General features: G+C 36.3%; 1 protein-coding gene across 2 annotated transcripts in view; it reads left to right on the forward strand.

Annotated features, from left to right (window-relative positions):
• BARD1 (BRCA1 associated RING domain 1) overlaps positions 1-16,141 on the forward strand; it is a 76,931-nt gene that overhangs the window by 55,575 nt on the left and 5,215 nt on the right. For both annotated transcript variants that reach the window (XM_019938976.2, XM_019938977.3), the window contains 2 exons: positions 342-474; positions 1,059-1,151. In XM_019938976.2, the coding sequence (XP_019794535.1) occupies positions 342-474; positions 1,059-1,151 (226 nt within the window). The remainder of the gene's footprint in view (positions 1-341; positions 475-1,058; positions 1,152-16,141) is intronic.

The raw sequence follows: 16,141 nt of genomic DNA on the forward strand, positions 1-16,141 counted from the left end.
CCGCTCGCTGCAACTAGAGGAAGCCCCCGCGCATCAACGAAGACCCATTGCAGCCAAAAACAAATAAATAAAATAAATTTATTAAAAAAAAGTAGAATCAAGGAAACAAGACATTCTGGGTATAGACAGCTAGCCCAAGTAGTGTTTTATTGGGAGAAGGGGGTAAAGAAATAGGAAAACAGTTATTCAAATGCATTGAGCATTAAGGTTCAATGGAAATTTTGGGAAATTACTAGATAAACTAAGGAATGAAATCCAAGCTTCTATCAATTGAAAGTCAATTTAATTTTTCTCTAATCTTTAAATGTTTTTAACACTGGCATCTCCTCTTCCATTGACAGGTAAACACTGGTCAGCGCAGGGATGGGCCTCTTGTACTTATAGGCAGTGGACTTTCTTCAGAACAACAGCAAATGCTCAGTGAGCTTGCAGCAATTCTTAAGGCTAAAAAATGTGCTGAGTTTGACAGTACAGGTGAGGATTATTTATTTATTTATTTTTGGTTGAAGAAATTTTTAAATGGGTAATTCCATTGTAGAGCTCCCTGCTCCCTTTGATAATTTATATGTTTTAACCATTGGGATCTGACTATATACTTTGAATCTGGTAATAATTCTAAAATGGTTTTACAGTTATAAACTACTTACTTACAAGTCTTAATTTAGTTAGGAAATATAAAGTTTAAAGCTTTGCACCTATTTTAAGACAGAACAATACATCAGAGCAACTTTATGAGTTTGCTAATGACAAATAAATTGTAATGCAGCGTAATGCTTTACTTCCTTAGTTATAATTTGAAATAGAAAAGAAAAATTTGTGTTGGCTACTGTGGCTTTAAGATACATGGTTTATGATCTGGTTTTTCATGTTGGTAGCCAGAATAGAGAATGAAACTAAATAAAAGAAGTCTTACACCTAAGTATAAAAATTGTTGCCTTTCAAGAAAATTCAGGTATAAGTTTATAAAATGTAGACTAACTGGTTATAAAAAGCAGACTGGTTAAAAAACTATTTCGGTTTATATTTCTGTTTCTCTTATTGCTTTTTTTGTTTTCCAGTAACTCATGTCATTGTTCCTGGTGATACAGTTCAAAGCACCCTGAAATGTATGCTTGGGATTCTCAGTGGTTGCTGGATCCTAAAATTTGAATGTAAGTATTGGATTTGGGAGAATTACAAAAGGAATTAAGTAATGAAATAAAATGAAATTGACTAATTTCATTTTTATAATACACTACTGCCAATGATTATTTAAGGACCTTATGCTAATTTTTTTTTTACCTCTGGTTAGTCACTGCATTTTGAAAAAGCGTCTCATATTAATGGTATCATTTAGATGTTCTTAGTAAATATCCACAAGTATGTTTCAAAATCTTTTATTCTACAGTACCAACTATTTTAATTAAGAGTAAATGGATTATGTAATAGACCTGTAAGCTTAAACAATCTGTATTACTGTTACGTGATATATTTAACTTAATAAATGCATGTTTTAAATATACAACTATGAAATGAAAGTAGTTTGTTGCTTTCCCTTTTTGATTCCTAAAAACTTAACTGTATAACTCTCCTTTGCTCTCCTGGCTAATATGGTATATTTTAGGAAGCTGTTTGGCAATTTAGACGGTGCTGTACTACCTCGTTTGGGGCGAATACACTAGGTAGTCTCTAAACCTCTGATGAAAATGTGTCCCCATTACCCCTTTCTAGTTACGTAGTCAAACACCACTACCTTTGGAGCTGCCTCTCACCTTCCCAGCTCTCACTTGTTTGTTTTTCTTAACCTTGGATTCGCCTAGGACTTAACAAAATAAAAAGAAAGCTCATGCAAGGTTATTTTCTACTCCTCAGTCACTAAAGTATCTACTTGTGATATGACGGCTAATATAGGACAGTGAAATGATCTTTTTTGCTAACTAATTGTTTATAAAAGAATAGTGGCTATAAAGGGGGTACACAGGGAATCTTGTTATGATGCAGTTGAGTATCTTGATCCTAGTGGTAGTTATGTTACACAGTCTACACATGTGATTAAATGTCAGGTGTACGTGCGCATGTGTGCACACATACACACAAAAGAGAGCATGTATAATTGATGAAATCTGAATAAGTTCTTTGGATTGTATCGGTGTCAAATTCTTGCTTTTGATAATTGTGCTATCGTTGTGTAAGATGTTAACATTGGAGACAGGGTGCATGGAACCTCCCTGTATGTTTCTTTGCAACCACCTGTGAATCTATAGTTATTTCAAATTAAAAATTTAAAAAAGAATAGTGAGTATTTTTAATGAACCTTTCCTTTTAAAAAGCAAATGATGGATTAGTTTTGAAAAATCTTTTGTTTTATAGCTTTGTGTTTTGAAGGTTTTATGGCAGAGATGCTTGATTTAATCAAAATCTTTATATTATTAATTTAATCTGTTGTTTGAAATTAACTTGGTTTGTAAAAAAGTTTCCTTTTAGCAACTGATATTCACGTCTTTATAAAATACAGCTACCACTTTTCTTGTGATGGTAGTCTCCACTGATTTGGTCTGAGTTGGCTGTGACTAGTAATGCTACTCTATCTGTTCTCGACAATATCTGTTACTAGACTCTGCCAGTCAACCAGTTAAACAAGTATGATAAACAATTGGACTGATTGGCCATTTACATAGAAAAAAAAAGTTTCTCTTTATGTCTCTTATTTTTGAACTTTCATTTCCCTTTCTAATCAAGGGGCAAGTCTTATTGGGCCTCAGTATTTTAAAAAATGACTTAAAATGGATCCATGATTATAGATGTTTTTGTACTGAACTTGTGCCAGAAACCTTGCCTGTGGTTATAGGAAGGAATGGATTTTCATAATAATAAGGTCTCAGTAATAAAGAAGCCATGTGAAATTTTGGATATTAAGACATTTACCACTTACCCAGTAAGTCTAGTTCTTGTGAATTTGCCAGACTTGCATCTATGTATACAGACTACATGATTCATTTCCAAATATCTGCCTTCTTTAAGAAAGGGAAGTTTTGTCACTTTAGTGGCTTGGTCATGTCATTTTTATAGAATCACTGATGGATTCAAGCTGACCTAATAGCGTGCTGCTTGGTGATTTTCACAGTAGTGAATAATATACTCTAATGTCAATCGTTCTTTTAGGATAAAAGATGGATGGAATCTCTTACTGAAGTTCATATCCCCATATTGTCTAATACAAAGATCAAATAGGTTTGAGAAATAGGTTTAGAGTTTGAGACAATTACTTTAAATAGCCGCTGGGTTTATAAAAAGAAAGCAAGAACCCTCAAATACTTTTTATCCTAATACATTTTTCTATGGTTTCTGTGTTATTCTTTCTTTCTTTCTTTCTTTTTTAAACATCTTTATTGGAGTATAATTGCTTTACAATGGTATGTTAGTTTCTGCTTTACAACAAAATGAATCAGTTATATATATATACATATGTTCCCATATCTCTTCCCTCTTGCGTCTCCCTCCCTCCCACCCTCCTTATCCCACCCCTCCAGGCGGTCACAAAGCACCAATCTGATCTCCCTGTGCTATGCGGCTGCTTCCCACTAGCTATCTACCTTACCTTTGGTAGTGTATATATATCCATGCCTCTCTCTCGCTTTGTCACAGCTTACCCTTCCCCCTCCCCATATCCTCAAGTCCATTCTCTAGTAGGTCTGTGTCTTTATTCCTGTTTTACCCCTAGGTTTTTCTAGACATTTTTTTTTCTTAAATTCCATATATATGTGTTAGCATACGGTATTAGTCTCTCTCTTTCTGACTTACTTCACTCGGTATGACAGACTCTAGGTCTATCCACCTCATTACAAATAGCTCAATTTCGTTTCCTTTTATGGCTGAGTAATATTCCATTGTATATATGTGCCACATCTTCTTTATCCATTCATCCGATGATGGACACTTGTTTCCACCTCCGGGCTACTGTAAATAGAGCTGCAATGAACATTTTCGTACATGACTTTTTGAATTATGGTTTTCTCAGGGTATATGCCCAGTAGTGGGATTGCTGGGTGATATGGTAGCTCTATTTGTAGCTTTTTAAGGAACCTCCATACTGTTCTCCACAGTGGCTGTATCAATTTACATTCCCACCAACAGTGCAAGAGGGTTCCCTTTTCTCCACACCCTCTCCAGCATTTATTGTTTCTAGATTTTTTGTTGATGGCCATTCTGACTGGTGTGAGATGATATCTCATTGTAGTTTTGATTTGCATTTCTCTAATGATTACTGATGTTTAGCATTCTTTCATGTGTTTGTTGGCAGTCTGTATATCTTCTTTGGAGAAATGTCTATTTAGGTCTTCTGCCCATTTTTGGATTGGGTTGTTTGTTATTTTGTTATTAAGCTGCATGAGCTGCTTATAAATTCTGGAGATTGATCCATTGTCAGTTGCTTCATTTGCAAATATTTTCTCCCATTCTGAGGGTTGTCTTTTGGTCTTGTTTATGGTTTCCTTTGCTGTGAAAAAGATTTGAAGTTTCATTAGGTCCCATTTGTTTATTTTTGTTTTTATTTCCGTTTCTCTAGGAGGTGGGTCAAAAAGGATCTTGCTGTGATTTATGTCATAGAGTGTCCTGCCTATATATTCCTCTAAGAGTTTTATAGTGTCCGGTCTTACATTTAGGTCTTTAATCCATTTTGAGCTTTTTTTTGTGTATGGTGTTATGATCTAATCTCATACTTTTACATGTGCCTGTCCAGTTTTCCCAGCACCACTTGTTGAAGAGGCTGGCCTTTCTCCACTGTATATTCCTGCCTCCTTTATCAAAGATAAGGTGACCATATGTGCGTGGGTTTATCTCTGGGCTTTCTATCCGGTTCCATTGATCTATCTTTCTGTTTTTGTGCCAGTACCATACTGTCTTGATTACTGTAGCTTTGTGGTATAGTCTGAAGTCAGGGAGCCTGATTCCTCCAGCTCCATTTTTCATTCTCAAGATTGCTTTGGCTATTCAGGGTCTTTTGTGTTTCCATACAAATTGTGAAATTTTTTGTTCTACTTCTGTGAAAAATGCCAGTGGTAGTTTGATAGGGATTGCATTGAATCTGTAGATTGCTTTGGGTAGTAGAGTCATTTTCACAATGTTGATTCTTCCAATCCAAGAACATGGTATATCTCTCCATCTATTTGTATCATCTTTAATTTCTTTCATCTGTGTCTTATAATTTTCTGCATACAGGTCTTTTGTCTCCTTAGGTAGGTTTATTCCTAGATATTTTATTCTTTTTGTTGCAGTGGTTAATGGGAGTGTTTTCTTGATTTCACTTTCAGATTTTTCATCATTAGTGTATAGGAATGCCAGAGATTTCTGTGCATTAACTTTGTATCCTGCTACTTTACCAAATTCATTGATTAGCTCTAGTATTTTTCTCGTAGCATCTTTAGGATTGTCTATGTATAGTATCATGTTATCTGCAAATAGTGACAGCTTTACTTCTTTTCTGATTTGGATTCCTTTTATTTCCTTTTCTTCTCTGATTGCTGTGTCTAAAACTTCCAAAACTATGTTGAATAAGAGTGGTGAGAGTGGGCAACCTTGTTTTGTTCCTGATCTTAGTGGAAATGCTTTCAGTTTTTCACCATTGAGGACAATGTTGGCTGTGGGTTTGTCATATATGGCCTTTATTATGTTGAGGAAAGTTTCCTCTGTGCCTACTTTCTGCAGGATTTTTATCATAAATGGGTGTGGAATTTTGTCGAAAGTTTTCTCTGCATCTACTGAGATGATCATATGGTTTTTCTCCTTCACTTTGTTAATATGGTGTATCACGTTGATTGATTTGCATATATTGAAGAATCCTTGCATTCCTGGGATAAATCCCACTTGATCATGGTGTATGATCCTTTTAATGTGCTGTTGGATTCTGTTTGCTAGTATTTTGTTGAGGATTTTTGCATCTATGTTCATCAGTGATATTGGCCTGTAGTTTTCTTTCTTTGTGACATCCTTGTCTGGTTTTGGTATCAGGGTGATGGTGGCCTCGTAGAATGACTTTGGGAGTGTTCCTCCCTCTGCTATACTTTGGAAGAGTTTGAGAAGGATAGGTGTTAGCTCTTCTCTAAATGTTTGATAGAATTCGCCTGTGAAGCCATCTGGTCCTGGGCTTTTGTCTGTTGGAAGATTTTTAATCACAGTTTCAATATCAGTGCTTGTGATTGGTCTGTTCATATTTTCTATTTCTTCCTGATTCAGTCTTGGCGGCTTGTGCATTTCTAAGAATTTGTCCATTTCTTCCAGGTTGTCCATTTTATTGGCATAGAGTTGCTTGTAGTAATCTCTCATGATCTTTTGTATTTCTGCAGTGTCAGTTGTTACTTCTCCTTTTTCATTTCTAATTCTATTGATTTGAGTCTTCTCCCTTTTTTTCTTGATGAGTCTGGCTAATGGTTTATCAATTTTGTTTATCCTTTCAAAGAACCAGCTTTTAGTTTTATTGATCTTTGCTGTAGTTTCCTTCATTTCTTTTTCATTTATTTCTGATCTGATTTTTATTATTTCTTTCCTTCTACTAACCTTGGGGCTTTTTTGTTCTTCTTTCTCTAATTGCTTTAGTTGCAGGGTTAGGTTGTTTATTCGAGATGTTTCCTGTTTCTTAAGATAGGATGGTATTGCTATAACCTTCCCTCTTAGTACTATTATTGCTGCATCCCATAGATTTTGGGTCGTCGTGTCTCCATTATCATTTGTTTCTAGGTATTTTTTTTATTTCCTCTTTGATTTCTTCAGTGATCACTTTGTTATTAAGTAGTGTATTGTTTAGCCTCCATGTGTTTGTATTTTTTACATATCTTTTCCTGTAATTGATATCTAGTCTCATAGCGTTGTGGTTGGAAAAGATACTTGATACAATTTCAATTTTCTGAAAGTTACCAAGGCTTGATTTGTGACCCAATATATGATCTATCCTGGAGAATGTTCCATGAGCAGTAGAGAAAAATATGTATTCTGTTGTTTTTGGATGGAATGTCCTATAAATATCAATTAAGTCCATCTTGTTTAACGTATCATTTAAAGCTTGTGCTTCCTTATTTATTTTCATTTTGGATGATCTGTCCATTGGTGAAAGTGGGGTGTTAAAGTCCCCTACTATGAATGTGTTACTGTCGATTTCCCCTTTTATGGCTGTTAGTATTTGTCTTATGTATTGAGGTGCTCCTATGTTGGGTGCATAAATATTTACAATTGTTATATCTTCTTCTTTGATCAATCCCTTGATCATTATGTAGTGTCCTTCTTTGTCTCTTCTAATAGTCTTTATTTTAAAGTCTATTTTGTCTGATACGAGAATTGCTACTCCAGCTTTCTTTTGGTTTCCATTTGCATGATATATCTTTTTCCATCCCCTTACTTTCAGTCTGTATGTGTCTCTAGGTCTGAAGTGGGTCTCTTGGAGACAGGAAATATATGGGTCTTGTTTTTGTATCCATTCAGCCAGTCTGTGTCTTTTGGTGGGAGCATTTAGTCCATTTACATTTAAGGTAATTATAGATATGTATGTTCCTATTCCCATTTTCTTAATTGTTTTGGGTTCGTTATTGCAGGTCTTTTCCTTCTCTTGTGTTTCTTGCCTAGAGACGTTCCTTTATCAGTTGTTGCAGAGCTGGTTTGGTGGTGCTGAACTCTCAGCTTTTGCTTGTCTGTAAAGGTTTTAATTTCTCCATCAAATCTGAATGAGATCCTTGCTGGGTAGAATAATCTTGGATGCAGGTTTTTCTCCTTCATCACTTTAAATATGTCCTGCCAGTCCCTTCTGGCTTGCAGAGTTTCTGCTGAAAGATCAGCTGTTAACCTTACGGGGATTCCACTGTGTGTTATTTGTTGTTTTTCCCTTGCTGCTTTTAATATGTTTTCTTTGTATTTAATTTTTGACAGTTTGATTAATATGTGTCTTGGCGTATTTCTCCTCGGATTTATCCTGTATGGGACTCTCTGTGCTTCCTGGACTTGTTTAACTATTTCCTTTCCCATATTAGGGAAGTTTTCAACTATAATCTCTTCAAATATTTTCTCAGTCCCTTTCTTTTTCTCTTCTTCTTCTGGAACCCCTATAATTCGAATGTTGGTGCGTTTAATGTTGTCCCAGAGGTCTCTGAGACTGTCCTCAGTTCTTTTCATTCTTTTTTCTTTGTTCTGCCCTGCAGTAGTTATTTCCACTATTTTATCTTCCAGGTCACTTATCCGTTCTTCTGCCTCAGTTATTCTGCTAGAGTATTTTTAATTTCTTTTATTGTGTTGTTCATCGTTGTTTATCTTTAGTTCTTCTAGGTCCTTGTTAAATGTTTCTTGCATTTTGTCTATTCTATTTCCAAGATTTTGGATCATCTTTACTGTCATTATTGTGAATTCTTTTTCATGTAGACTGCCTGTTTCTTCTTCATTTGTTAGGTCTGGTGGGGTTTTATCTTGCTCCTTCATCTGCTGTGTGTTTTTCTGTCTTCTCATTTTGCTTATCTTACTGTGTTTGGGGTCTCCTTTTTTCAGGCTGCAGGTTCGTAGTTCCCGTTGTTTTTGGTGTCTGTCCCCAGTGGGTAAGGTTGGTTCAGTGGGTTGTGTAGGTTTCCTGGTGGAGGGGACTAGTGCCTGTGTTCTGGTGGATGAGGCTGGATCTTGTCTTTCTGGTGGGCAGGTCCACGTCCTGTGGTGTGTTTTAGGGTGTCTATGGACTTATTATGATTTTGGGCAGCCTCTCTGCTAATGGGTGGGGTTGTGTTCCTGTCTTGCTAGTTGTTTGGCATAGGGTGTCCAGCACTGTAGCTTGCTGGTCGTTGAGTGAAGCTGAGTGCTGGCGTTGAGTTGGAGATCTCTGGGAGATTTTCGCCGTTTGATATTATGTGGAGCTGGGAGGTCTCTTGTGGACCAGTGTCCTGAAGTTGGCTCTCCCACCTCAGAGGCAAAGCACTGACTCCTGGCTGCAGCACCAAGAGCCTTTCATCCACATGTCTGAGAAGAAAAATTAGAAAGAAAGTATTAATAGAAGTAGAAAGGAAGCAAGGAAGGAAGGAAGGAAGGAAGGAAGAAAGAAAGAAAGAAAGAAAGAAGGGAGGGAGGGAGGGAAGGAAGGAGGGAAAGAAGCAGGGAAGGAAGGAAAAAAGAAAGATAAGGTAAAGTAAAATAAAATACGATAAAATATAATAAAGTTATTTAAATACAAAAATAATTATTAAGAGAAAAAAACAAACAAACAAAAACGGACGGATAGAATCCTGGGACAAATGGTGGAAGCAAAGCTATACAGACAAAATCTCACAGAGAAGCATACACTTACACCCTCACAAAAAGAGGAAAATGGGAAAAAATCATAAATCTTGCTCTCAAAGTCCACCTCCTTAATTTGGGATGACTCGTTGTCTATTCATGTATTCCACAGATGCAGGGTACATCAAGTTGATTGTGGAGCTTTAATCCGCTGTTTCTGAGGCTGCTGGGAGAGATTTCCCTTTCTCTTCTTTGTTCTCACAGCTCCCAGGGGCTCAGCTTTGGATTTGGCCCCGCCTCTGCGTGTAGGTCGCTGGAGGGCGTTTGTTCTTTGCTCAGACAGGACGGGGTTAAAGGAGCCGCTGATTCGGGGACTCTGGCTCACTCAGGCGGGGGATAGGGGGCATGGAGTGCAGGGCGGGCCTGCGGCGGCAGAGGCCAGCATGACGTTGCAGTAGCCTGAGGCGCGCCGTGCGTTCTCTCGGGGAAGTTGTCCCTGGATCCCGGGACCCTGGCAGTGGCGGGCTGCACAGGCTCCCCGGAAGGGGGGTGTGGATAGTAACCTGTGCTCGCACACAGGCTTCTTGGTGGCGGCAGCAGCAGCCTTACCGTCTCATGCCTGTCTCTGGGGTCCGCACTTTTAGCCGCGGCTCGCGCCCGTCTCTGGAGCTCCTTTAAGCAATGCTCTGAATCTCCTCTCCTCGCGCACCAGGAAACAAGGAGGGAAGAAAAAGTCTCTTGCCTATTCGGCAGTTCCAGACTTTTCCCCGGACTCCCTCCCGGCCATCCATGGCACAGTCACCTCCTGCAGGCTGTGTTCACGCCGCCAACCCCAGTCCTCTCCCGGTGCTCCAACCAAAGCCCGAGCCTCAGCTCCCAGGCCTGCCCGGCCCGGCGAGTGAGCAGACAAGCCTCTCGGGCTGGTGAGTGCCAGTTGGCACCGATCCTCTGTGCGGGAATCTCTCCGCTTTGCCCCCTGCACCCGTTGCTGTGCTCTCCCCTGCGGCTCCGAAGCTTCCCCCTCTGCCTCCCGCAGTCTCCGCCCGCGAAGGGGCTTCCTAGTGTGTGGAAACCTTTCCTCCTTCACAGCTCCGTCCCACTGGTGCAGGTCCCATCCCTATTCTTTTGTCTCTGTTTTTTCTTTTTTCTTTTGCCCTACCCAGGTACGTGGGGGAGTTTCTTGCCTTTTGGGAGGCCTGAGGTCTTCTGCCAACATTCAGTAGGTGTTCTGTAGGAGTTGTTCCACGTGTAGATGTATTTCTGGTGTATCTGTGGGGAGGAAGGTGATCTCCGTGTCTTACTTTTCCGCCATCTTCCCAGAAGTCTCTGTGTTGTTCTTAATGTCAGGCAACTTAGTGTGATTTTTAAAAAAATGTTCACAGCTATTCAAAACTAGTTGAAAACCATCTATATTAAGGAAAGATGTGGTGGACCAAAGCTTTCAAAATTAATCATAAAGATTTATGACTTATTAAAACTAGATCTTGTGTTTGAGGTTATCCACCAGGTTGCCTGGTAGACAGAAGCTTTACTGGCTGAACTATATAGAAAGTTTAGTATCAACGTTTTATGGCATTTTCCACAAACCAGGTAGATTAAAGAGGAAATTTCATCTAAACTTTCTCTGCAGAGAACTGTCTTATTTAAAAACTTAAGCAAATTTAAACAAATTAACAAAAAGAATTATACAAAACAGTCTGGATCTATTGGATCCAAATTTAACTATTGGAAGGCTTCTGTTGAAACTTATTTTGTCTTAATTGGTCCATATCTTTTATTTCTTTATATTATATATATAGAGAGAGCATCTTACAGTGTCATAGTTAATGAACTTTGAATGAACATTCTAAGAATAGGGCATAATTATACTATTGTACTAGCCATTCTGTCTCATCATATTTATTTTACAGATATTTTATCAAATGGTATTTATCTTTATTTTACAGAAACGGGAGATACAGCTAGGAAAGTTCCTTCTTCAAGGTTAAATTTGTGCCTGAGATTCTGCTTTAGTCCTAGTTTTGGTGCTAATTCCTCACAGGCAACTAATAACCATCCCCGTACAGGGTGAATTTTGGTAATGAAAGAGGTGACTAGAATGAAGATTAGAAGATATATAAATATGCCATTTTATTCATCTCTTAGAGAATGAAAAAAGTGGAATTGCATCCTAAGGATGTAAACTAGCCTTCAGAAAGTGAAAATGTATTTTACTGACGTGTTCTTTCAGTACACTGCTTTCAAAATCTCATCTAGCCTAACCTTTTTAAAAAAAAAATTTAATTCTGCCTCTTCATTTCTCATCTCATTGTGATGGGGAGAGCAAATGGTTGTCCTCTTTTCTTTCATAATCTCTTCCTCTTCCCCACTCTCATCTAAGTTTAAATAAAATTGCTGCTATAGAAGTTCTGAAAGGCCTTAGCACCTAAGGGAATTGCTGTGGGAATGTGCCAGACATTTTGCACTGGACTTGTGTCTGTGAAGAGAGAAAGGGCCAGATACGGTGTTTCTTTGTTTTTGTTTTAGATGAGGAAGATTGATCCTAAGAGGCAGTCATTATATCATCATTTTATAAATAGCTTCATAATCAGATTAATAAATTTATACTTTTCTATTAAAATTTATTTCTTCAAATTGATGTTGAGTGAGCTGTGGAATTTTAAAAATACAGGTAGTTTTTACTAGTCATATTTTGCTAATTATCAAAAAATAAATATACCAAAGCATTTCTGTCAGCTAAGATTGATTAGGCAACTTCATGCTTAGAGAAATATTTTACAAAGATTGTCTAAGAATAAAAAAAAATTAACATCTGTTGATATAATAGTCCTACTTCTGAGAATATACTCCAAGCAAGTAATACAAAAGAAAGAAAAAAAACTATTTGCATTGTTATTTCTTATAACAAGAAGTAGGGGGGAATAACCAGAATATGAGAAAATTGAGAACATTCTGGAATGCTTAGTGTTTTCTGAAAAAAATTTTATTTTTATATAATTAGTAGGACTGAATATGAAAAAACAAGTTTGTTTAAATTTTTTAAAGAACATAAAACAATTATGTCTTCACTGTCAATATATAAATGTGTGAATATGTACAGGGAAAGAAACAATCAAAACAGTTGTAGATTGGTAGGTAGAGGTCTGTTAGTTTATAACAGTTTCAAAATCAATGTATGTCTCTTAAATTCAAGTTTTTTATGAAGAAGTTCAAATTCTCAAGTTCTAATAACAATTAGATCTTCTTTTTGATCTTTTCTAAAAATTAATTGGGTAGGTGAGGGTTTCATTGTTTTATTTTGTGGTACGCGGGCCTCTCACTGTTGTGGCCTCTCCTGTTGTGGAGCACAGGTTCCAGACGCGCAAGCTCAGCGGCCATGGCTCACGGGCCTAGCCGCTCCGCAGCATGTGGGATCTTCCCGGACCGGGGCACGAACCCGCGTCCCCTGCATGGGTAGGCGGACTTTCAACCACCGCGCCACCAGAGGGTTTCATTCTTAGTCAGGGAAATTAGAACCTGTGTATGTGTATTGCTCCAATCTGGTACACCAGATTGTTGATACCTGTTGTGCAGACCTAGCAGATAAATTTTAATATGGTTATTGTCCAATAAAAATGGAAGTCTTACATAAATATTTCAGTTTTAAATATATGACTAACAAAGGACACCAAGTATGAGTTTTTAAATTATTGAGGATTGTTTTGATATTATTATTCATAATACAAGGTTTTAGAATTGATACCCAGATTTTGCCCAAGCAAATTTTATGATACAATAATATATTTTTGTGATAGAATTTGACCTGCTTCTCAATATGCATTAAGTAAAATAAATAAATTTAGCAAACTATCCTATGAGGAAATGTATTTTTATGTATAAATATGCTTATAATTAGAATATTGGCTTAAAAAGTAGCCAAAAATAAAGTTGTTCAATGGTATTTATATGAAAACACAAAATCTAATGATCTGTGGCAGTTGATTTCCTAAATCTAAATGTTTATGATGGCACGAGAGGAGCATTTACCTTTTAGTTTACATTTTCAGCCTTCATTTTATTGTCCTTCCACTCTTCACTGTGGAATTTCATAGTATTGGGCTTAGCTCTTCTTTTACTTGCCATCCTATTTTTTAAAAATTTCAGTGAGAGTTTTTCCATTTTTGTCATTGTTGTAAAAAGTTTCCTCTTAAAAACCATTTCCTTTTGTCTGAAATTTAGTGATATCATAGCCTATTTGACTAAAAAGCCTACTAGAAAAGCATCTAAAAATAATTTTTTGTTGTTTTTACAACTTGGGTGTTCATTTTCAATACAATCAGAAAGGAAATTCTTCAGTGTTTATTTTACTAATAATGCAGTTTTCTTGAGTTACATAAGTGCCCAGTTTGGATCTAATGACATATTTATTAGGATTTTTGATTTTGACATAAAATATTTGATTCTGTATTTTCTTGTTTTTTAGGATAACATTTAGTGTTGGCTAAGAGTAATATTTAATTCTGATTTTCAGTGCTATTTCAGTTACAAATAGCCAGTGGCTTCAGGAGAATAACAGTTCTTTAAATTAGGAATTTATTTATTGCTCTAGCTTTTGAAGAGAGTAAGCACATTCTGTGGTCTTCGTGGAGGGATACTTTCCTCTTTGGACATTTAACAGATCTCCATTTGAACGCTTTATTCTGTCTTCATTGTATTCTATAATCATTTGTATGTAGCTGTAGATTCAGAAACCCTTTTTTCTACTCCCTCCCACTTGTGCAATCCTTTTTTTCTTTCTAAAACTAGGAAAAGTGACTAAACTTAATATAGATTAATGAACATCATCAGTGGTTCATGCAGCTGAAATGAAAATATACATCCATGGATATATGTGCTTTTATGAGGTAGGCAGCAAGAGTGGCTCCTCGAGATTCAGAATAAAGGAATACATTTCTGGATGGTACAGGCTTCTTTTAAAAAAAAAATCATATCCCAGAATTCATAAGCTGCATTAGTATACAGATTCTAGACTTTGCTTAGGTAGCCAGAGCTACTTTAATGACTTCGAGTTAATGACTTTGAGTTAAGCAGTACTTTGGGAATTGGGCTGCTTACCTCTATATAAAAAAGTAATAAAATCAGGGCAAAAGGAAAGCTTACCTGAAATGGTATACACATGATCCGGAATACATCTGTGCTGAAAAGAATCTTAGTTTTAATAAGATAGGTAGTTGATTCCTGTACTTCTGAAAAATGATAGCTTTGGTCAGAATCTTAAAATATAATAGAACGTGTGAAAAGTAAGAAAGACGATATAAAGCATACATTTTACAAGGATAGTGGCTTGACACATTTTAAAGTATATATCATTCTGGCATATTCAGAAATCTGTGTTTACATAAACAATATAAATTATTCATGTATAGTCATTTCAGTTTGGATTCAGATCCTCCTATTTAGCTGAGAAAGTTAACTAGTGATCTTGCATATGCGTATTTCTTCACAAGAATCAATTTCTGCTGAACTATTTTATTGGCAAGTAATGGAATAATATGGACTTTATTAAGTACAAATACAAAATATAATTTGGTTGAGTTTTAGGATGTATTTTTTATTGAAGTATAGTTGATTTACAATGTATTAATTAGTGCTATACAGCAAAGCGATTCAGTTATACATATATATATACATTCTTTTTTATATTTTCCATTATAGTTTATCATAGGATATTGGATATAGTTCTGTGTGCTATACAGTAAGGAAGTATCTTTAAATTGCTGGAAAAAGACCTGTTTTAAAATCTTTATAGAGATTAAGGATTACAGTATATATTATACTTTAGATGAGTTTATGACTAGGAATGTGAAAGTTCTGATAGTTTTTTTAACATGGAAAATAGATATAACACTTCTTGCTGCAGTTTGCTTAACTAACTTACGTTGAGTAATTAAAACCTTAAAATATTATCTATTATTTAGGTTTGTTAATTAGGTAGTATTATGGCTTGTAGATTCTTCCATTTCATTGATGATGTTAATATATCAGCATTTAGGTTGCTGAAAGTTTAAAGCATTTCATTCTTGTTTTGGTAAATCAGTTCAATTGGTTTATCTCAAAAGAAATCTACTAGGAAGTTGATATTAAATGTAATTATCGTAAATGTCTACTGAGAAGTATGAACATTCTGAAACTCATAGGGTACAAATGAGAGAGTGACAGCTTTGGCATCAGTCAGATTAAACAAACTCATTGATTCACTGAAGACAAAGCCAAATGCATTGTTCTCCTCCCTCCAACCCCCCCCTCCCAGGTAGTCAGCAGGTTTTGACGCTTTGGTATACCTTTTGGCTAATCTCTTAAAAATAAGGATCCTCCTGTTTGGTCATCTGTTAAGTGGTTGTGTCATTTATTTTGAGATACAGTATATTAAATCTGAGTAGAGAGTACCTGGCATTTCCTAAGATGCTTTATTTTTTTTTTACAAAATAAAGATAAAGAAACACTGATCTAGAAGTTGGAGGATATCTGAGTTCTTATCTCACGTGTATCACTGGGAAAGCTGCTTAAATCTCTTAGGATTTAAGTTTCCTTATCTATGAAATGAAGAGGTTGATTAAACAAGCATCAAGTCAAATTGGCAATCTAAGTCCAAAACAGATAAAATTTATGTGGTTTAAGTTCAGCATAATCATTTAATTTTTGTGTCTTTAGGTATGATGTACATTTTCCTATTTGTTACAGTCTCCATAACTCCCTACCACTTAACACAAGGCTCCCCACATGATTATATAATTTGAGCGGCCCTTGTAGGTGTTCGAGTTACAGTCTTTGGACTAGATGTCACACCCGAATTTCAAAAAATTCTCCATGTTTTCTGTTCTACAACGGCAATCCTAACAGATTGTTATAGACCTAGAAACTGTTCCTTAGTTTTCACAGGGAAGCTATA

This window comes from Tursiops truncatus, chromosome 7 (genome assembly GCF_011762595.2).
Source record: "Tursiops truncatus isolate mTurTru1 chromosome 7, mTurTru1.mat.Y, whole genome shotgun sequence".
NCBI classification, from domain to species: domain Eukaryota; kingdom Metazoa; phylum Chordata; class Mammalia; order Artiodactyla; family Delphinidae; genus Tursiops; species Tursiops truncatus.